This window comes from Actinia tenebrosa, unplaced genomic scaffold, assembly GCF_029948245.1.
Source record: "Actinia tenebrosa isolate PJP-AT-01 unplaced genomic scaffold, QUT_ActTen_1.0 PGA_scaffold6__47_contigs__length_16458017, whole genome shotgun sequence".
NCBI lineage: Eukaryota > Metazoa > Cnidaria > Anthozoa > Actiniaria > Actiniidae > Actinia > Actinia tenebrosa.
In genome coordinates, this window is record NW_028292583.1 from 5,182,094 (window position 1) to 5,205,442 (window position 23,349).

Consider the following 23,349-nt stretch of genomic DNA (forward strand, 5'->3'; position numbering starts at 1 on the left):
TGTGTGTGGTGGGTGTGGAGGGAAATGGTTGGAGGGAAAAAGGTTTTGAATGACCAATCAAATCATACCTTTTTGTCTAATGTTTTCTGAACCACTAAATCAAGAGGGACTTTAGTCTTGCTCGAGAAACAAAGGGACCAATTAATTCAATTTTACATAATAGGAATTTGTTTATATGTGTAAAGCGGGTCTGAGACTAATAAAGTTTATCTCTTCTTTAAATGCAAATTTTATGAAACGTAGTAAGAACCTATGGTTATGTGTTGTAAGAAGAAAATACACTTTCATGTAATTGAGCAAACACCAATTGTGACTGGCGAAAAAAGTTAATGGTACTTTAGGTTCTACTTAACGAGTGTCCAGTAGGAGATACAAAGTCAGGACAAAGCCAGACTCTTAGTGTCCACTGGAAGGTTATTTAGAGCCCTCCTTTTATCTCATTCTTGGTGCTGCAGATATTGCTTCAAACTGTTTGTTCTAGTAGTCTATAATAGGAGTAGGGCTAATAAAAAAGGCGAAAAATCGATTATTGATTAACCTAAAATAATAATATCTATGGGAGAAGGAGGAGGAGGGAGGGGGAAGGAGGGGGCGATGGAGTCAGTAAGTATATAGTAGCACTCCCAGCCCCCCCTCTCTTCACAAATGTCGTACCTCGATATTCCAGTGCGATCGCTATCTTCACGTTTCCCAGCAATAACGTACCTAATCTTCTTTGTGAGTTGATCACAATATCCCTTACTGTATCCACTACTGTCAGCTTTGCCATCACATTAGTTCCTTTAAATCTAAAGAAATCATGTCATGTAAATAATGGATACCTACTCACCAGAAGGGGTTGGTTAAAGCTTCCAAAAAAATGGTAGGGAGATCTGAGGAAGAAGCATGTGTAATGGGTAACCCATGGAAATTTATAGTAGCTTAAGTACTGTAGTAAGGGAATGAGGTCGATGCTATCATGATGCAACACAACCAACACATTATTTGGTAGAAAATTTCCGACCTGTGTAGATCAACTTTTCCAGGGACGGGAGGATCTGAAGAGAGTTTTTTAGTATTTTGGCGATATTTCTAGAACTTCATTGAGAAGATAAAGAAAGAGTCTATAACAACCAACATACTCTCTGTGCCTTCTGAGTAAACTCGTATGATATAAATAACTTTCCTATGCCTTGGTTTTTTTAAAAATGCTTAAAAAATAAAATTGCATCAGTGTCATCCTACCAAATTACATACCAATACTTATGTTTTAGAATAAATATTTGACAACAAAATTACTTATAAATGAGATGTTGACACGTCCTACCTGTTCAATCAATTTTGTGTGCTCAATGTTTTCCCAACCCTGTTTATAAAAAATTTATCATGCCTCATCCATAACTGTGGTGTTCAATTTGAACTCCAGGAAGATGATTGTGAGTGAGGTTCTCCTGTAAAAACAACCACAAGATGTTACAAAATTCCTTGTCTGAATATTGCTACAAATCTTTTGTTTCAACTTATAAAATATTTAAAAAAAACGTAAGCATAATATTACATATGAATACATTTTGGAGTTCGTACGTTCATTTAATTTATATACAAAACAAAATCAATCAAAACGAAAATAAGAAAAAACATTTTAGCAAGATTTTCTCTTTACTTCTTTCAGATTATTGAAAAATATTTTCAATGTTAGCTTAAAAGACAAACTCAAGCATATTCCAATGCAATTCAAGCCCACCTGTTGCAAGCATTTTAATGAAAACATTCTGTTCAAAATGGGAACGCCTTTCATTCATTTTGAACACTTCATTCAAGTACTTACAAAACACCTTCAAAAATTAACAAACTACGACCAGAAATATGAAGGTTTAGTCCGTAATGTACCTTCAAATGTGGTCTTGAAAAGACAATCCATCAAAGTAGATTTTCCAATCCCAGTTTCTCCTAACAAAACAACAAAATCTGAGTTAATAAGTTCAGGGTTTTACAAACGGAAGCTTGGCACATTCTTGCGCCGTCCCTCCTAGCTTAACAAAGGAATCACTAAGGACACAGAACACAATTTTTCTTGACTCTGAAGGACATGTTTCTCTTACCTATACATAAAATGTTGAAGGCAAAACCACTATTTACAGATTTATTTACGAGTTGATCGGGTAAACTGTCAAATCCAACATGACCCGCCAAACGAAGTTGTCGTCCATTCGCCCCCTAACAAAACACAAAAATACCCTATCAAACAACCACACAACATCACCATAAACTCCAAATCACTCAATCTCCAATACTTACCAAGGATCTACAGTAGTCAGTGACAGCAGAAGTCATGATTTCAAGCACTAAATGTAAGAATAAAGTTGATAAAAAACTTGTGTTGTGCTCAAATAATAATTGGAATGTCACAATGTATGAGCCCCTAAGCCTTTGAACAGCGGTCATGTTTGGTTATATTACTTCCGGTTGAGCCTACACACTTCCGGTTTGAACAGCGGACATCAACTCCTCCCAAGTCCTACTCGACCAAGGAAGGAGTGGAATTCATTTTGAGTCGAAGTTTTGTTTACTTGATCAAGTTTGAGCTCGAAAAATATGTACTTCTAGCTGTTTGAAGGACAATTTTACCAGTATGTTTGCCAGAATAGTTGGTAAGAAGGGTTTGGTTGGTATTGCTGTTGGAGCTTTAGGCGGAGGAGTCGCGTTCGGAGCGTGGAAAGGAAGACAAAATGGCGGTCAGATGCCAAGTTCACCTGTTGGGGTAGTGTTGGCAAGGTCTGGTCGTAGTACGCCACATACTAGACGACAAGCGAGGTTTGAGAAGTTTGCGTCTTGTGAGATGGATGGACAGTATCTTATGACCCCGGCTGACTTTCTTGAGTCTTTAATGCACCAAGACTTACCAGGTATTGAAAACTGACAGTTTATTTGTTGCACATAATTCTTGTGCTATTGGCCTGCATTACAGGTATTCCCTTCTTCAATAATACACCCGGCTTCATGTGCACATTACATTTACAACACTGTTGTGAAGGGATTCTACTGAATGGAATTTCTTGGGGGGAGAGGGGTGGCTTTCTAGTGCATAGACTTGTACCTCTCATGAAATCATTATTTATGTACATCTTGAACATCTTTTCCTTTTATAGCTTGTAGAAGGGGTTAATAAAAGTGAATGTAGAGATGTATATCTGTGAAGAAAAGGGCTACTTGTGAATGTATGCATGTATTAAGTTTTGTGTGTATTGTGGTTAACAGGGTGGAGCAGGAAAAGACAGCTAACACAAAAGGTTAGATGAAGCTAACAAATAATATGCTGTTATACCTTTTAGAATTAAATTGAAAGTTGTATTATGCACACTACCAATAGGCGCATGGATGTAAAGTACATTAATTGCCCAATTTCACTATGACGTCACATCAAAATAATCCATTGTTTATCCATGGTCATTGGAGGGGGTCAAATCAACGCAGCCAAATTCACTGAAAATTGTTCTAAAATCCGTATCAATCCATGAAGAGAAGTAGAATAGCTAGCAAACTCTCAGAATATTTTTTAGTACATATTAACACATATTATATCTGAAAATCAGGCCATTTTAGATTAAACTGTTTCGCTGGGAGCAAATTTTGCTGAATTTTCTATTAGATTTGGCGATTCTATCCCCCACATAAACAAGCAGTGACGTCATAGTGAAATAGGGTAATTGCCATCGTTATATTAATCTGTCAACCATTTTAACAATAGCTAGGTTATCATATACATACTGACCCATATTTAATTTTCAATCACCTTTTCTCAGTATTTTACACCTTTGCCTACAGGCCCTTGATAAATGTGATAATAGAGTAGTTACATATGACTGTGAAAAAGCCAGTGCCATATGCGTGCCTTATTGTGACCATGATGTTTTCTTTAATTTTGATTTGGTTTTTTTTTTCACATAATGTGATTATGGTTTGGCAGTGCCTTGACCTTGGCTTGTGTCCACACCGTGTTCATGCAGTGTTTCAAGCATTTGATTGGATGGAGAGTAAATGCTTTTGCATGTGATTGCTCTGGCATATGCCTTGCAATGTCACGGAAACTGCTCAATAACTTTTACAATGTACTTGTATGTCTACTTTACTGGCGTAATTACCAGTTATTTTAAAAATTTTTTGTGTTAGGATATTGAAAATATGGTGTACAGGACACCAGCATTGTCAAAAGGCTCCAGCAAGTTCTTTAGAAATTTACACGACAAAGGTAAGTAGCATCAATTTTTAAATCCTTGTTGATTTCAGCATATTGATATTTTTGTCGTAATATATAATATTTTGTTTTCTAGGAATTATAACATATTCAGAATATCTGTTCCTTGTTACTATCCTTACAAGTAAGTATAAAATTGTACAGTACTATCAGTATTATTACATTAATAAGTTATTTATTATTTCATATTATTTTTTAAGGACAGTGTTAATTAATGTTTTGCAATAATTACAACCTTAGAGTCAAAGCGAGGCCTAGAAATTGGCTATCGCATGCTTGATAAAGATGGTAACCAGCAACTTTCCAAAGAAGAATTTTTAGTCGTAAGTATCCATGTATCAGTGAGTATTATTTGGATTGCAAGATTCTGCATGTAGGTTTAAAAGGTAGTGCATCTTGTAATTGCATTTTTTTTCTTCTCTGGTCTTCCTGTGTCAGCTAAACTATTACAGACACAGATAGCCCAGCCATAGCTGTTATTACAGTTGAGCCTGCAATGAGATATTCTTTTGTTTAAGAATCATACAAGTGCATACGAAGCTTGTTTCTCATTAACATCTCATTTGCATGCATCCATCTGCTATTGGATGATATTTAAACAGTAAGAGATGTCTGCAATAGAAGTTACAAGGTTAAAAGACATCACAAAAAATAGCTGAAATATCATTGTCGTAATGACATAATAAATTAGAGGACTTAAGGTTGAATGATTGTTTGTACAGGAACTCAGATCGATAATTTAAATTTTGTATTTATCGAAGTATACAGTAGCTATAAACTCATTCCAAGTTATTATTTTAATTTCAGCTTGAAGAAATGGTGAATAAAAAATCAACATCAAAATCAATGGTTAGTGATATTTCTGTACATGTTGGCTACTTCATTAATTTAACACAGACTCTTTTTATGTATTGATTGATGTATCAATATATGTTTCCATGACATTGTCCATTGTCCATGGAGTGTCGTGGAAAAGCTTTGATTCATGTCCAAAAAAACCTGCTTTGACTTGATGATTCCACAAGTGAAATCAAAATCAATGTAATCAGTGTAAATGAAAATCATAATTTCAATCATAATATCATCGTGTAGTTCCAGAAATTATCCATACCGTTTCCAAGGAAGAATTTTTTTAAGACTCCCCCCCCCCCCCCTACCCCCAGAAATTCCAATTTTCTTCCATACAAACTCCGTAATTTTCATTCTTCCTCTGACTCCCCTTCTCTTCGGAAATTCCGAATTCCTCTGTGATGTGGGTATGGCTAATTTCTGGAACTACACATTATATGTTTGTTGAACAGGAAGCCAAATCAATGGAGACACGGAAAAGCAGTATCATCTCTGATACCATTCCAGGAAATACAAGTACTTTGCTGGTGCATTTCTTTACACCTAGAGGAAATGGGCAATTAACTTTTGATCAGTTTTCAAAGTATGTAAATCTATTTGTGGTTTTGACTCCCCTTAGTTACCGTTGCTATGTCCCACAAGCTGAGCAAATTAGCTAGAATATCTCAGAATTTAAAACTGATGGCGGAAAATTTATTATGAATTGTTTCAATAGTTTACTGTCCTGTGAATAGAATAGAGAATTACCTCATAATCCATGTAGTATTGGGATCCAGGAATTTTAGAAGGGCAGTGATTATTACAAAGGTTTTACCAGGAATTTGAGTAAAGTAAAATGGGGTGGGGTGGGGGGAGGGGGGGGGGGGGTGACTGTTACTAACAATATACTGAGAAATTTGAGCAAAGGGAGGGGGGGTGACTAGTCACCCCTTTTACCACCCCTGGATCTGCCTCTGCAATAAGGTATACATTTCTTTTATGTTTACTTTTGACAGGTTTATGGTTGATCTCCAAATTGAGGTTTCTGAGATGGAAATATCCTTTTATTTTGAATATAACTCTCTTACTTTATATTTCATAAATAAACATATGATGGTGCTTTGATTAGTTACAGACTTATAAATGAAGTTGTCTGGTGCACAATGTTACAGCTGTATGTGAAAACTGTTATATATAACGAATTTAAATAACTTGATGTGAGATATTATTCTTAACATTTACCACTTCATGGAGTATTCACGTGGAATGCCGACTGTACCAGAAGAGAGTTTTAGCCGTCTCTTGCTCAGAAACACAGCATTGGAAACTGAACAAATCCAACAGTATATTGATAGGCTGAACAACCGGTTAAAAGTCAGAAAGGTTGGCAAATTGTTTTATCTAAGGCCTAGGGCAAACGTCGAACTTTCCATGCACCGAACTTAATTATATTAAAGAATGCCGCCTCATTATCACCTGATATCCATTGTTTTTAATGAGTTCGGTGTATGGAAAGTTCAACGTTTGCCCTAGGCCTAAGCATCAATAGACTTGGTTGTAATGTGTTCCCATTTCAGACCACATGTCATTCTCTTGAGAATAAGATTTCTTTGTTTGAGTTGTATTCATTTTATGTGTCTTCTCATAACAACTGTTAACGAACAAATGGTACTCCAGGGAATGACATGTGGTCTGAAATGAGAATTAAAACATATCCAAGCTGAAAGGGTCTATATAGTCTGTTTAGCAACCCTTGGCATTGGGTGGTCAAGAAAGATTGGGGAAAAGGAATGGGAAAGGGAGTGGTGTAAGGTGACAACGTTGCTTTGTCCTCTGCTGTGTATCAACTCTTGACTACTCCTCATGGGTACCTAGCATTTTGACCCACTGTTGACGTCAAATTGGGGTAAATAAGAGGACAAGGACATATCATGTTAAGCCAATGTTAAAATTGTTAATATATAGAGCGTTTTCACGTGACGTCACAGCGGCCATTAAGGGGTACCAAAACAATACATTTTCTATCCTCCAGGAATTGAACTTTATTTTTATGCAAACACTGTGCAGAAAATTTCTGTTGTTTATGGCTGCCTTCTCACGCGAGTGAAAACGCTCTATAAATACCACATACAGTAACAGAAGGATTTATTTCTCAATTCTAAGCATTGGTTTCATAAAAAGAATTATATCTTAACGTCATAAGAGAATTGTCAGCTTTTTTATTATATTAATTGTACAGTTTATGAATGGGCCTGCACAACAGGCCAATACTGCTGACTTACCAAATAAACTAACCAGCAGGGAGCTGTATAATCTCTGGGGGGTGGGGGGTAGGGATATGAAAAGATAGACATGCAGATGTTAAAATAATCCTGTTATATGATCTTCCAGGGCATCACTCTTCACCAGTATGTGGACTTCTGTCTATTTCTCAATAACTTAGATGACTTTGCAATGGCCATGAGGATCTATTCCATTGCTGGCCAACCGGTAACTCAAGGTAATCTTAAAATATCAATCTTAAAATGTATATATTATATTATATATTGTATACAGATGTTTATGTATTGTATATACACTCAATTGCAAAATTATCCTACATGTACATGTATGGTTGAAAAACATAGAACATAAAACATAGAAGCTGAGACCCAAGTGATACATGGAAAGAATGTTAATTAGATGTATGTACATGTATCTAGTAAAAAACTAATCTGAAAGCATTGAGGCTTTTTTACATTTGTTTTCAGAGGATACTTAATTCATTTTCCAGCATACCTTTCTGTATCAGCTTCTATGTTCTTCCTTTAACCCATATATATATCGTATGAGTCTTAAAATATTCACTTATCTTGTTGCTTCAACCTCTTTAAACCCACTCTAACTTTTCTTAAATATTTACAAAGAAAGGATTTTTTTCACTAATGGTGATATGATGATGATGCTTATAAATGATTATGATAACTAATGATGTTTATAACTATAATACATCTGTAGTTTCCAAGATTCTACTAGTTTTACGAATCAGGGTTTGCCTGCATGGAACCTGCAATCCAACTCGTTTCTTTACAGGAGCTCTTTACAGAACTCAACATTCTAAGCGTTTGTTGTTTTTTTTATTAATTATTATACTACATTTTCAAGAAACTACAAATGGAATTTAAACTAAATAATTCATTAATTAATGATAAACGCGCACTGAAATGTAATTGCTTAAAGGTTATGTAAGAGTTCTTTTTAATTCCCACCCCCCCCCCCCCCCCCCACCCTCGATACCCGAGATCAGAGACTAAGACACCTTCCAAGAATCCAATATTCAGTGACTTTCGTGGGCAATAAATTATTAACATAAAATGGAAAAGATTATCCATCGTGGATATAAATCAAAGATTAAACTTATTTATCACGGTTGCGGAGTTAGGAGGAATGCGACGTTACGACTGCTACTGCTAGTCTTCATCAGGCGATGTTGTAGACTGGAAGGTAGTCTTCTTATATACTGTCAGTCTGGCTCCCTTACGACTGCTACTGCTAGTCTTCATCAGGCGATGTTGTAGACTGGAAGGTAGTCTTCTTATATACTGTCAGTCTGGCTCCCTTACGACTGCTACTGCTAGTCTTCATCAGGCGATGTTGTAGACTGGAAGGTAGTCTTCTTATATACTGTCAGTCTGGCTCCCTTACGACTGCTACTGCTAGTCTTCATCAAGCGATGGTGTAGACTGGAAGGTAGTCTACTTGTATACTGTCAGTCTGGCTCCCTTACGACTGCTACTGCTAGTCTTTATCAGGCGATGGTGTAGACTGGAAGATAGTCTACTTGTATACTGTCAGTCTGGCTTCCTTGAGGATCATAATCTAGACTGAGAGAGTTCCACTTTTCCTTCCAAACTAAGTAAGAGCGAGTGTTTTTAATAATAATATAATATATTCATAATCATCATTCCCAGTCTCTCAAATTTTACTATGACTGCGAACCTAGTTTAGCCTAGCTTCACTAAGTTTACATACTAGGTTAGGCCCAGAAACAATTATCCGAAAACGTTCAGCTTCGTACTTCTGCTGCGGCGTTTCCTCGTATAGACACGGCTTTATGTGTTCCGTCTATTTGATTTCTACTTTTGAAGTGGATAATTCTTCGAAACTCCTTTCGGAATGATCGGTTGAGCACTCCGTATATGAATGGGTTTATGGAACTACTGACGTTTGCTAGATAGATCCAAAGAAGGAAGACTTGCCGTGGGATTGGTAAAGTATGCGAGGAAAAAGACTCAATCATGTCTATGATGGCAATGGGAGTCCAGCTCGCTGTGAATCCTAATACAGTCACAAATAAAGTCTTGGTGATTTTAACTTCTTCCACGTTGGTTTGGAGTTTCGGCGGCTTTCCTTGCTGTGTTTCTAGCAACAGGATTCAGAATAACATCGCATATTTCAAAAGTGGTAAAATCAGTCAAAGATTTTTAATTTCTTGACCATTTTTTGTGGGGGCGGCAAAAAAATACCAAAGTATTGAAATTGAGCTACAAGAAATCACTATAAGTCATGGTATCACCCTTATACTTGTTTAATTGCTTTTCATATATTAACCCAACTACGGGGCACACTAACCATATATTCTCCCTCATATGTGTTCAGGAATTCCTGACCACTTTTTACAAAACACCATCTAGACTAGCGGCTCTGTATTTTGCCTCATATGTGTTCAGGAATTCCTGACCACTTTTTACAGAACACCATCTAGACTAGCGGCTCTGTATTTTGCCTCAGATGTGATCAGGAATTCCTGACCACTTTTTACAAAACACCATCTAGACTAGCGGCTCTGTATTTTGCCTCATATGTGATCAGGAATTCCTGACCACTTTTTACAGAACACCATCTAGACTAGCGGCTCTGTATTTTGCCTCAGATGTGATCAGGAATTCCTGACCACTTTTTACAGAACACCATCTAGACTAGCGGCTCTGTATTTTGCCTCAGATGTGATCAGGAATTCCTGACCACTTTTTACAGAAAACCATCTAGACTAGCGGCTCTGTATTTTGCCTTATTCCTTACTACTTTTTAACAAGGAAAGCCTAGGTTTTTTTAACAGATACAGTACCAGAATAATGTAAAAATGTAATTTTTTATTAATTTCATGGCTTTAACAATGCACTCCATTTATGATAAAGGTGCTAGCTAAATAATTTTAAACTTGTAACTTCTCATATTCCTGTTTTAAATATTTGGCAGTTCCATGTTGCAATTTGTTCTTATCGTTCAGAGTAAAATCTGTTAGCAGTATACAGGATTTTGGAAGCTCGTCCGTCCATGGTTCGGGGGGGATTCCAGACATCCAAGGTTCCCATGGTTTCCTCCACGATCCCTTCCAATAGCACATTTGGAAGTTCTCGTCGGCCACTGCTATTACCTTACCAATGATCGGTGGCTTGCTATTTGCTTGAGCAATGGCGACAAAAACTCCTTCTTTCAGTGCATTTAGGTGATTTTCCACCTCCGTCACCTGCCCCGCTAGTGCCTGGGGTGCTTGATATCTTCCTGTGTAGGCCTATATTGGAAAAAAAATTTTTTAAATATTTTGGAAACAATTTCGCGGAAAACTAGTATTGATGTCATGACGTTCTTGGCCCAATAACTTTGAGTATGCGACAAATTTAATTAAAGGAATGCAACTTTCTCCCAGACTTATAAATTAATTACTGGGTACTCGAAATAACATTAGATGACGTTGCGTGTCACCTTTTCCATACTTTTCTTATTCAAATTCATACTAACGCCGCATTTACAAGAACGACTAATTTATATGTCATATCACCTGTGGAAGCGGAGCGGAGTGCTTTTCAACTAGGGCAGACACTCGTTCTGGGACATTGGAAGGCATCGGCACACTTGCCAAGCTGTTAGGGTTACTGTCAACACTTGCTGTGGTTTCAGATGGTTCTGTTGGTTGCTGGGCGTCTTTTTTGGTTTTCAGCTCGTCGAGTATCCAAGATAATGGGACTTCCTTTGGACCAAAGATTGTTTCCATTCTGTTTGTCAAGAAATTGTCCCACCAATCGTTGTGATGAATTTCAAACACAGCTGAATTTCTTGTGAACTTTCCTATGTCGGTTGTCAGCCTTCTGAGGTCTATTTTATCAGCTGATGGCTCTGAAAGGCTTGGAGGGGCTTGTGGGATCTCTTGATCTGACTGTCAAAATAACATGCAAAAACAAAAGCTAACGAAAAATGTAGATTAATTAATGGGAGCTATTACTCATAATAAACAAGAAAACTTGTGTGTCTTGTTTACACCTCAACCGGTCAAAGTGTTCTAATCATCAACTTCCTCAAAATCAAAACCACTACAATTATTAAAAGAGCTCAAAAGGTAGTAATGAATAACAATTTAGATGGTATTGCTTTTGTTGTTGTTCATTGGATTTTTTTATCTTAAACCAGCAAACATTTATGAAGGGAATGAATTTAGTGTGAAAAGTTTAGTTCTGAGTTGCCGAATAGCATGCTTACTTTTAAAAGGACTAAGCATTCGTCTGTTTTCTTTGATGGTAGCCACTTATCGTCTGTTGACCAGTTCTTGTACCTCATTACCACATCCCCATTATCTCCTTTCCTTATAACGAAGCAATGAGGTTTGGTGATGTTGTGGATTTCCATTGTAACACCTGACATCCATGTTCCTATGTCGTAGATATCTTCTAAAAACTCTACGACTGGTTCTGGAGTATACGACTTTTTTACGCCATCCATAAGTTCTTAAAAAACACACATTAATTGATTAATTACGGGCATGCCGTAAGGCTTTTGCTTTGCATAATATTTAGCGCAACGTTCAGGCTCATAGTCGTAAGTAAATAATAATAATAATAATAATAGTAATAATAATAATAATAATAATAATAATAATAATAATAATAATATATAATCAGAGAAATTTGGAAAGAAATTTAAATGTTTTTAACTCTTTCTCCTGTGTTTTGGATTAGGAAGTGGCGAAGAAATCATTGGGTTGTTTATTTTATAAAATATATTTTGGAAATACGATGCGTCTTCAACGGCGCATAGAAATGTCCTATAATTATCTTATGAAAGATTATAATTTAAGCGATTTGCAAAAGTCACAAGTATTCTGTTTTAATTACCATCAAGAGTTCTGATGTTGCTTGTCCTAATATGTAATCCAATTTTGCTAAACAACTGGTCGACATCCTCGTGAGTATGCCCTACCATAAGAAAGTTTATTTTAATCTGGAAAAAAAACCCAATAACATTTGTTTGAAAACGTAATTTCATAACCAAGTTATAATAATAAATAAAAATACATTGGTAGCATCGATAATACATTTACCAATGTTTTTTATTGCTGCGCGTTGATATAGCGCGTTGATCGAGACAACTAACAGTTACGAGAGGGAATTCGAGTAATACGCTTCGATCTATTAAACAAATTGTTCGGTACCTTTGATCGAGTGTTCGACAAGGGATGGGGATTTGACAGCAAACATGTGCCCCGCTGTGTTATGAATTTGATCAGACATTCTGCCCTGTAGTAAATAGTGTTTCTCTGACTTTCATTATTTCCCAATTTATTTGATAAAAAATTTGAATGCATACTTAGTAACATTGGCAATACCTTCTTGAAGATTCCCATCTTGACTAGTATAGCCAAAAAGTTTAGCACATACTGGTTCTTATTTTCTCTGAAGCAGTTGTCCATTTGGAGGTAAAGGACATCTGGTATCTCCTCCAGTCTCCCGATTGCTTTCAGCAAGATATTCATCGTATAATTGCTATCATGTGGCCACTGGAATATATCAATGTAAGTGACAACTTCCCTACCGTGATTAATAACACCAGTAAGGTGTGTCCTCAGCTTCCAGGCATTTGCGTACGATTTAGCTATATTAATCAGCCTCGGAATTAAGAGCTTTTCTTGATCCATGCCGTCTATGATAATGCAAAGATACTTTTCTTTTTTATCGGCATCCTTTGCTTTCTGGCGATGCTTGTAATATGTCGACCTTTCCTTCCTAATTTAGGTAGTAAGAGATAAGCAGTTTCAATTTAATGAATTTGAATTGTTGGAGAAGATATTTGGCATAATTGCGTTTGCTATATCAGTGTTTATGAAAGAATTGGAAAGAATTCAGCATTTGAACTTTACAATTTTCATCGATGATCACGACGTTGTAATGTTGCCAACAAAACAAACGACATTGTAGGACTTAGAGGATGGCAACACGTGCACACATTAACTCTATCTCTTAACTCAATTTTTTGGTTAGTATTGAAGAATATCTTCTACATGTTGGCCATGGAACTAGCGAGATCATAGTGCCTCACAATGATCTTCTGTAGAAATAAATTTGGCTTACTTCTGTGTATTGTTGTGCACCGTCAAAAGATCTTCATAGTACTTCCTTAACTTTTTATCAATTGTCTTTTCTTTTTCTTCTTTGAGAACAGTACATACATCGCACTTCGTAAAGCGGTTAACCTGTAGTTAAAAGCAAAATATTTTTCGATAGATTTTTATTCTCAGGCTTAAGCTTAATTACCAAAACTATGAATAGATTATAAAATTAGCAATTACGTTTTTAGAGCAGTTTCCACACGGTCAAAAGAGCAAAAATTTAAAAACAAAATCGCGGTTGCTGCAAGACAGAGAACGTTTCACAGTCTTATGGAATCTGTTCTAGTGTATGTAATGCAATCTATTATATAATAAAACGAAAACATTATCACTGTACCACTGGAATTCTGACATCCGGGAAATCATCCCTCATCATATATGTGAATAGAGTGTAAGAAATTGCTTCACTCTCTGATTGAATTTCTAAAAGATCTTTCTTCATGTAATTATAAAGACTTTTGTATGTCAAATAGCTTGGAAGATTTATTCCGATGCCATCGGGGACTTTGTCGCCAACTTTGTTAAAGTAATTTTCCATCCAGGCGAAGGCGATTTGCCGTTTTGGGCTTGAAAAACGTTTTCGTCTGTTTTCAATTACGATTGTGCCGCTTCTGAAGTATGCTGCGGTTTTCTTGGCCATCGATTCTTTCACTCCTAAAGACGCCAGCCATGCAGTTCTGCATACAATCATACCAGCAATGAAATAAACTACTTCTTCATCACTAGACAAGAAAAATCAAGAACAAAGAAGAAGAACTCTTTAGAAAGACAAGCATGCTTGCACATGATAATGACTCCTTTTCCCTCGATAAAGTAAAATATTAATGAAAGTCGTAATTCCACTACGGCTTGCGTTTTCATTTGAAAACCTATATATGATTCTAGTGCATCTTCAAATGATTTACACTAGGAGGATCAGCATTTCATTCTGATATATGTACATCAACTTACTTACTCTTCATTTTTCTTGGTGTGATCCAAAAGATAATTGAGTAGCCACTGATACCGCCCAGACTTCGAAAGCCTCTCGAACCTTTTTCTTGCAAGGAGGAGATCTGCGTATTCTGCATGCTTTGTACATAAATTGTTGCAACACTCGAAGGCAAATTTTACTGTAAATAGAATACAAAAATTTTAATCAAGCATCAAAAACCAATTAAAAAAAAAAAATGTTATAAAGACAGATATAATATTGTAAGCTAATTTTTTTAAATATCTCTATTACCTTCGTGGATGGACATTGAAAGGTTACTGATTACAGATGATGCAGAGGTTGAGGGGCTTCCATTTGTACTGCACGTGAGATCAGTTCCTATACACACATGATAATTAATTTACTATACGATAAAAATAGGATCATAAAATGTCAGATACAATTAAAAAAGACTTTAAGGCGCAAATGTGTTCCCCTCTCAGTTTGTAAGAGTTAAATGTCGAAGACCGAAGAATTAAGACCTATAATTTTAGTCCCATTTCCTTTGTTATTTGACGCATTGAAACTTTTACATGTAGTTTTGTTCACAATCATTCAACACCTTGGACAGTTGTAGTGTCAAGGGTTAAAAGTTTCAGTTTTCCATACTTTTTTCTTAAATAGTTCGCTAAAGTAGAAACAAAAAATCTTAAGTCTAATAAAGCACCTAAGGGAGATGGGATAACATAGGACCTACCTATGACATTAGGTATTCAAGGGCTAAAACTTGTTAACTAGCAGGTTTTTTGTTTGCCCTTTGTCGGGGGAAAACACAAACAGCATTTACCCATGTCATAATCCCTTTATAATTTATCTTTAAGCGCCGGAAACTTTCTACTTGTGATGCATTATCCTAGAAAACTGTCAACAGGTCTAGCAAGCTTAAACGTTTCCCGCTGCAAAGTTGGCCCGACGTTTACTCCTTACGTTAACCCCGCTTAGTTTAACTAAATCGCATTTAAAGAAACAAACAGTGAAAAAATAAAAACGTACTTTAATTTAAAATATGTCAATTGGCTTACTTTCTGGTACGCCAGAATTTTACAATATATATACTAGGACTACTAAGAGAACTATGTGAATATATCGATACACTTGACAAAAAGTAAATATATACTTCACAAGACTCTAGAAAAAAACTTCGAATTTTGAGAATTTTCATTGATTGATGCAATTACATCGTCCACGTTTTTCCAGTAACTCTCTCTAGATATAATTTGCAAATGTTTTTCACTTTGACAGTGTTCTTCAAGTTTGAATTTGTCAACAGAACAGTGACAATGCTCACATAAAATTTGACACCTCTTATTCTTTTTTGAAGCCAGAGGTTTGGTTTGTTTATAGTTAGTAGATTCGGGACAAAGAGCATTAGGAAAACATGTCTTAAACTCTTTTACTATTGGTCTGAACTTCCTAGATTGATCTTCCACTTTAAGATAAGGAGCCTTAAGTTTACGCACACCTCTGTTTGAGTTCAGTGAATTACTAGGTCTATAGCATTTGCTAAGTTCTTCATAAAGCTTAGCTTCATTGATAATGTTTATATTTTTGCTTTTGCAGACATCAAATATGGAATTTTGGCGTTTTGGTAGCGTTTTTAATTGTTGTATCATTAACGCTCCTCTACTAGAAAGCTTTGATGGCAAATGCGACAATCTTTCTCCGGAATCATTTTCTTTTGTAACAACACAGGTTACAAAAGTAGCGTCAAAAAATGTTGAAATTCTGCCTCGATTCTGCTGTACCATCATTTCAAGTTCCTTGTTTTCAGATAAGAAGAAAAAGACTTGATTTGACAAATAACGGCATTTACCTTTAGAGATCTCCTGGTCTTTACTTTTGCCTAATGCATCCACATCTTGTGGTTCTGTATCTTGTCCTGAGCGAGGTGTGCTAGATGTCGAGATTTTATTATAAGGACCATCCCCAGATGAATGGCGTTTTATTGGCGTTGAGCAGTAGATAGGATCAGTTAGTGTCCTTCCAATAAGAATAGTTTCGTTTTCAAGTTGATCCTTCTCGGGCGATGAGCAGTCAGTAGAATGCTCGGATATTGAAGCTGGGCTTTTAGCATTCGTGGCTGGGGAGAATTCCTTAAAGCTGGAATCAGTCGGATCACCCACTATGTCAAACGAATCAGCTCCAAAGCTGCTATCCGTAGGAATATTCTTGAGGCTGGATTCATTTCCAAAGCTGCTGTCAGAAGGGATGTAATAAACTGCATTCTTCACTGGCGATTCATTTCCAATGCTGCTATCAGAAGGGATGTAATAAACTGTGCTGCTGAACTCATTACCAAATGTTTGAAATTTGACGTCTTCGCTATCAATACTAGTTTCTATAATTTTTTGTCTTTTCTGAGGCGACGAATGTGCTTTGTCTTCATTCATGGTGATCGAAGCTAAATCTGACGAAACGTTCAGCTACACAAAGAACAGTTGATTGTTGTTTATGTCATTTCCTGTAATAAACAATAGACACATGTACACACAAATCGAAATCCCGCCAAACTTTGCACAGGACGGGACACACACAAAGAGCTTTTCAACGTCTTCCTGATAAAGATGATCGCCAGGAACTGTCAAAAGGGCATAGATGAAAGATGACATACAGCTAGAAATACTAAATGTTTTTTGTTTTTTTTGGCATCATCGTTTGAAAAATATTTTAGTTAATATATTATACAATAATATATTATACATGGACTGTTTTTGTTCAGCAGAGGATATATTTTTGCAGTATGTTGAAATTTACCTTTTTAGTTTGTAAAACCCTCAGTGCAGGTCATGGGTTCATGGTGTGCATTTGATAGAGTCCAGATACATGCCCTGTGTCTATTCTGGACATGCTTATTACACAACAACTTACATAAAAGTCATTTGTTCGCTCTGACCTAAAATATATAATCCACGAGTTAGTCTCTCCCTACTCAGTACCGCTTACAGTACAGTATTCAACATGGCTTCATCAGCAGACTCACAGAGAAAAAAATGGCGCATTGATTTGCAGAATGAGAGTCCCTACATTTTATATTCAGGTACTAAAGAACAACCTAAGAACTCAAAAGGGCAGTGCTTGGGCAAAATCCTACACTGTCAAGCTTCTGCTACAAAACCAACGAAAGTCAAGGTAGGAAAGTTCATTGGATAACTACTTGATAGATTTGGACATCATTCAGTAATTTTATATAATCGATCTTTTTTTTGTTGTCATAGTTTAACTGCGAAAATGGCTACAAGATGCTAGATATAACGCTATGTGAACCATCGCCAGCCTCTAGAGGATTGTTTCCCCTGACAGATGGAAAAGATTTTGCGGCAAAGGCTTCAGCCATCTTAGGGATCGAGGTGCTAGAAAGTGCACAGCCGACAACGCCAGTTGGAAGCCTGAGCAAAGAACCACAAGCAAAGAGAGTGCGCCGCGAAACTAGGCAAGAAAGCGCTGAACAATCTGTCGAGCCGAGGAATGATCTGCCTGTCTCACCGAGTGCTAGTCCCCCTACAGCCCTAACACATTTATCTGAAGTAGAAACAGCAGATCAGCAGATTCCCGACCAGCTATCCACTTTTCTTAAATTTGCCATTAAAGGGGACGGTAAGTTCCACAAAAAATGATGCAATATTACGTTACACTAGGACACTGGGTTCTTATACGCTTTTGGTACTTATGACATCTTAAAAATGGGGGCGTTATTCATTTTATTTTATTTTTGTGTTTGTCATTGTAGTGACCACCAAAGTATTAACAAGCTCTTTAACAGCACCGAGAGCGGAATACGAGTTACGTGGCGTTGACCACGTTTTTGTAAAGCAGCTGAAAGAGCAGATGCTCAATAATCCTGTTCCTGGCCAAAAGCCCTTAATTGTCGTGGTAAAGGGGCTCCACAGAATAGAAGATTTCAAAGCCGAGAACATTGATTCTTATGAATTGGAGGTTATTGGCGGAAACCATCGGCGCGTGGCTATGGCAGAGCTCAACGAGGAGTATCAAGATTTGTACCGGCTCAAATCGGTGGATGCCATCTTGTTTACAGGTATGGATTCATTTATTATAAATACATAAATTAATGGCTAAATGTACGAGTATGATTGACGAATAAAGTAAAAGATGAAAAAAGACTGAGAGAATCATGATAAAGCAATCATGCTTTTCTATTTGTATCTTTTTCGTTGAAGAAATGCCCACCAACGCAGCGATAAAACTTGCTCAGGCACACAACAACATGGACCAGTTCAGTCATGAACTCACGTCTCAAGATAAGGTACGTAAACTAAGTAGTTTAATAGCCTGCGTGGGGCGTAGGCTAGAAGTTTAAAAGAAATGCTCCGCAAAACCATGTCTGAGTAATGAAATAGTACGTGATTTGTATGGTGGTTGGTTAACTTCAAAAAGTAGGACTGATTAAGCATATATTTTTTTATAGATCAAACTTTGTAGGAAAGTTCTTGCATCATCGTTTGCCGATAACAGATCTGAATGGAGAAGTTATTGCGTAGATTTGTTTCAATCATCCAAGGTAAGTACTAACAATTTGAAGCAATGGATAATTCTGTGATGTCGCTAAGATATGTGAATAGTTCAGTGCTATGTGCGTGCCTGGTAAAGCCGGCTGACATTGCCAACAATTTCCTCTTTAATCGATCTGTCCATTCTTTAGAACTTTCGAAACCTAACGTCGCACTGTTAACTTGTCCTCAAGGCTCAAATACTCAAATGTCTCAACTAATCTCTATTCTCAGTCTGTATTGTATATTGTAATACAGACTGAGAATAGAGTAGAGATTTTTACGTTCTTATCGCCGTTTTGTTTGTTGAACGAGAAAACTCCTGCTAAAAAGAAGTACATCGGCGTCTTTGAAGTTTTGTTGCGAAACACAAATTCGGAATGGTTCAAAACAAATCGGTCGCACTTGTATCGGTACAGTGATTACAGTATTTTTGACAGTTTTCCACTAAACAAAACAGATTTGTTCTGGAATTGGTCCAAGTGCGACCCGGGCCTAATATGCCAATTGTGACTTTTGTCATACTAATGTAAGTTTATGTGTCTAGGATAAAATGGACTACGTTTTTTTCCTGGCAAGTTTGTCAAGCGATGCGTATGGCTTGCTTTTAGAAGTTATCCAGAAATACGAGGATTACGCTTTGAACGACCAGAAGCAAAGTACCGCTCAGAACAAAAAAAACATCAAAAACAAGAGCAAGCCTGATCTTATTGCCTCCAGGTTCAAACCTCTAAGAGGATTAAAAGAAGAAGACCTAATTGAGGTTTTGAGTTTGCTGGCCAACAATAAGTTGAGCATTAAAGAGGCCGGGTCAATGTCTGTTGAGATCAAGACGCTTTATACAGCAAGGGATAACTTCCTAAGAATCAGTGGAATATCCAGCTGGGACGAGGCGACGAGAAGGTATAAACTCAACATTATTATTTCGCATATGATATTTATGAAAGATAACCAAGTGGGTTCAGCGTACTATAAAAGTAGTATCGTTATCTCTTTCTGAGCCGCTGCAAAACATTTATTGACAAATAATCAAAAAAGTATGTATACGAGTTTTTTTAGGAAGCGTTTTTAATGCAAACACAATAATGTTTGCTATGAGTTAAGGTCAATGCACTAAAGAATTACACATTGTTTGACACATGCGGTGATAGTGTAACTAAATGGGTAAAGCATTTTTTCATTCCAATGCCAGCGGGACCTCATTAAGATAACTCTTGAAACTGTTGCGTCCACTTGGAATAAATAACTTAGAATTTACTTGTTCACTTACAAAGCAGATAATCGATCTGCTCGTACACAACGGTCAAAAATGAATGACATGAATGCATGTAAAATTTGTACAGCCATTAATCGTTTACCTTCCAATTTGTTTCATGCTAGATTTCCGGAATTCACCACAAAGGAAACACTCCTAAGTTTTAATTACAAGAAGGGCCGTTCTGATGAGAAGTTTACCCACTTCATTCAGACAATACTGCAGGATGAAGAAATGAATACTCAAGGTAAATTAATTAATCAGAACTAATTAATTTTCCTTAAATACTACTCGTTGCTTAATCACCCTTGATCTATTCGTTTTTCTGTCATTGCCTTCGTCCGTTCAGCATTTCTGTTAATTTAATTGAATTCTTTTTTTTTTTTTTTTTTAAATTTAGGAAAACAGCGGGATTCTACATCTCCAGTATTCATTACCAGCGACCCTTTGGACTTGTCACCAGATTCCCTTGGGAATGACTTCCATGGAGTGCAGCTTATAGTGGTACACTATAACGAAGTAAGTATAGTTGAATCGAAGTGCATTTTTACAGCTCAACGATGAAGACTGTTTAATGAAGACGTAAATGACGAAAGTGAAAATGAAATCAAAGACAAGATTACCTATACCTAGATTTTTTGACTGATTTTGAAAATTCCATGATAATCTTAATTTTTCCTTCCCTCTCTTTCTCTTTCTCCTTCTCTCTGTAGGAGTGGGGAAACAAAGACGTTACGTTATTGCTTAAAAAGCTAATCGGCCTTAATGCCAGGAAGGGGATGACCGATTTTTCGGTCATCATCTTTGGACGTTCCGTCGAAGAGATGGAGACCGTGGTTTCGTCAGTCCAGTGTAGCCACGCTCAGAACTTATACATTGTGCTGAAAACCATACCACAAGGTAAAAAAAAAAAAATCTTTACCAAAAAATAAATACATTTAATTAATACTGATTCCGTTAAATACCTTACGAGTTTAGCTTACCAGTCACTCGTAAGATGAACAAAATGTTGAATCGAAACTTTTGCAGTTCAGTTCTAATAAAATAAAAAATGTTAATGATTTTCAGAAAAAGATCGCATGACACCTGCGGTAGAAAAAGCTGCCGTCCTGCTATTTGGGAAACCTAAAATAAAGAAAAACAATGTCGTAATTCTTGAAGAAGGAGGGAATGCTGCAAATGAGGCATCAGATGGGCTGGCAAGCTTAAAGTCCTCCGTTATGGAACTAGGAAATAAAGCAGGTAGCAAACGTCTTAATACAGGTCGTTGTTGTTGCTGTCTTTCGGCCGAATGTTTCAGTTGATTAGATGGGCATCATGTAACTTCCTATCTAATTAGATTACAAGGAAGTTATAAGAAAACCGTCGACAGGATCCGTTTAGGAACGGACGATTAGATAATGATGGGGGGGAGGGGGCGGGTTACGGAAATCCCAAAATAAATATCGAGCAAGGCCTTGACACAGCTAAAAAAAGGCGAATGTGGTAAAAAAAATCGGGAAATCGCTCAGAAATCTTACAATGCATGAGGCCACGAAAAAAATATCGAGCAGACAAAAATTTAAATATTCCCGTAAAATATCGAATGGTTCATCCCTTAAGACAACTAAAACCTGAGATGCGCTAACTTGTTTTATGCATTTTCAGGTGAACTACTAAGGATTGCTAAAGAGAAGAAATGGCAACTATTTGTCATAACGAAGAATGCTGAACGCATAGCAACTTTGAAGGCCAATAGTCTACAAATGCGTGCATAACCCCTTTCTTTAGTTAATGTGTATATATTGTTACAAATTCTGCAAAATACAGAGCCGCTAGTCTAGATGGTGTTTTGTAAAAAGTGGTCAGGAATTCCTGATCACATATGAGGCAAAATACAGAGCCGCTAGTCGAGATGGTGTTCTGTAAAAAGTGGTCAGGAATTCCTGATCACATATGAGGCAAAATACAGAGCCGCTAGTCTAGATGGTGTTCTGTAAAAAGTGGTCAGGAATTCCTGATCACATCTGAGGCAAAATACAGAGCCGCTAGTCTAGATGGTGTTCTGTAAAAAGTGGTCAGGAATTCCTGATCACATATGAGGCAAAATACAGAGCCGCTAGTCTAGATAGTGTTCTGTAAAAAGTGGTCAGGAATTCCTGATCACATCTGAGGCAAAATACAGAGCCGCTAGTCTAGATGGTGTTCTGTAAAAAGTGGTCAGGAATTCCTGATCACATCTGAGGCAAAATACAGAGCCGCTAGTCTAGATGGTGTTCTGTAAAAAGTGGTCAGGAATTCCTGATCACATATGAGGCAAAATACAGAGCCGCTAGTCTAGATGGTGTTCTGTAAAAAGTGGTCAGGAATTCCTGATCACATCTGAGGCAAAATACAGAGCCGCTAGTCGAGATGGTGTTCTGTAAAAAGTGGTCAGGAATTCAAATATTGTCATATTTTGAAGTCATTGAATTAAACAAGTAATGTCATTTACGTGTGTCACTCGTTTTTTGAGCTCAAGTAAGGGGAAGGTATCCCAGGGTATAAATTTGCCGATCTAATTATTAAAATTTTCCAATTGGGCAAAACTAGAAACTTCTTTCTTAGGATGTCCCATTACTATTCATTGAGCAAAAGCATTAAAAAGTATGTAAATTGCCTTTTTTAAACTTTTTCAGTAAAAGCAAATGGTATTCAATTCATTTTTGCCGCAAAGTTGGCAAAGTTATTTAAAAATTCTTTGAATTTGACGCCAACACGGGTTTTGAAATATGCGAAGTTATTCTGAATCCTGTTTTACATATGGACTTTTCAATATCGATAGGACGTAAACACAATGAAATATCGATATATAATATCGACTTAACATGTGACTTCTTTCACTTGACACGGAAATTCGAACAGGTACTTTGATGGAGTTTTCAATCGTTAGAACTGAATTTATATTTGCTTGTTCGAACAACGTCTCTGTGGATACTATTGGACGTTATGCGGCAATGCTATGCCGCACTAAACTGAAACTCAGTTGTTCCGTAGATGGAATTAGTAAATGTTTATGAAATAGGGCTTTAAGATTCCGAAAAGCCGCCAACGGCTTCATCAGAAACAGTATAAAGAAAAATTCCGTATGCTAATATTAATAGAATACTGTTTACT

At 36.7% G+C, this 23,349-nt stretch overlaps 4 protein-coding genes across 4 annotated transcripts in view; 2 read left to right on the forward strand and 2 right to left on the reverse strand.

Moving 5' to 3' along the window:
- The window catches only part of LOC148905882 (N-alpha-acetyltransferase 15, NatA auxiliary subunit-like), a 15,273-nt gene extending 14,504 nt beyond the window's left edge, over nucleotides 1–769 (reverse strand). Inside the window, exon 1 of the mRNA XM_089038917.1 lies at nucleotides 655–769. Within this exon, the coding sequence (XP_088895043.1) occupies nucleotides 655–769 (115 nt within the window). The remainder of the gene's footprint in view (nucleotides 1–654) is intronic.
- A 620-nt stretch (nucleotides 770–1,389) lies between these two features.
- LOC148905883 (septin-6-like) lies at nucleotides 1,390–2,382 on the reverse strand. Its single transcript, XM_089038918.1, has 4 exons — nucleotides 2,278–2,382; nucleotides 2,082–2,196; nucleotides 1,870–1,929; nucleotides 1,390–1,430 (listed from the first exon to the last, which is right to left on the reverse strand). Exons 1-4 carry the CDS (start codon nucleotides 2,311–2,313, stop codon nucleotides 1,390–1,392), a joined length of 252 nt encoding a protein of 83 aa, XP_088895044.1. The 5' UTR covers nucleotides 2,314–2,382.
- A 140-nt stretch (nucleotides 2,383–2,522) lies between these two features.
- Nucleotides 2,523–23,349, forward strand: part of LOC148905884 (calcium uptake protein 3, mitochondrial-like) — a 31,046-nt gene continuing 10,219 nt past the window's right edge. Inside the window, exons 1-10 of the mRNA XM_089039341.1 lie at nucleotides 2,523–2,885; nucleotides 3,238–3,269; nucleotides 4,150–4,228; nucleotides 4,311–4,358; nucleotides 4,475–4,557; nucleotides 5,042–5,083; nucleotides 5,536–5,666; nucleotides 6,079–6,118; nucleotides 6,308–6,445; nucleotides 7,454–7,562. Of these exons, the coding sequence (XP_088895467.1) occupies nucleotides 2,612–2,885; nucleotides 3,238–3,269; nucleotides 4,150–4,228; nucleotides 4,311–4,358; nucleotides 4,475–4,557; nucleotides 5,042–5,083; nucleotides 5,536–5,666; nucleotides 6,079–6,118; nucleotides 6,308–6,445; nucleotides 7,454–7,562 (976 nt within the window). The 5' untranslated portion in view covers nucleotides 2,523–2,611. The remainder of the gene's footprint in view (nucleotides 2,886–3,237; nucleotides 3,270–4,149; nucleotides 4,229–4,310; nucleotides 4,359–4,474; nucleotides 4,558–5,041; nucleotides 5,084–5,535; nucleotides 5,667–6,078; nucleotides 6,119–6,307; nucleotides 6,446–7,453; nucleotides 7,563–23,349) is intronic.
- LOC116288482 (uncharacterized) lies at nucleotides 15,668–22,682 on the forward strand. Its single transcript, XM_031695279.2, has 11 exons — nucleotides 15,668–17,583; nucleotides 17,670–18,048; nucleotides 18,182–18,487; nucleotides 18,630–18,715; nucleotides 18,878–18,970; nucleotides 19,507–19,862; nucleotides 20,340–20,461; nucleotides 20,615–20,733; nucleotides 20,928–21,114; nucleotides 21,283–21,456; nucleotides 21,862–22,682. The coding sequence occupies exons 1-11, from the start codon at nucleotides 17,413–17,415 to the stop codon at nucleotides 21,969–21,971; spliced, it is 2,103 nt and encodes a 700-aa protein (XP_031551139.2). The 5' UTR covers nucleotides 15,668–17,412; the 3' UTR covers nucleotides 21,972–22,682.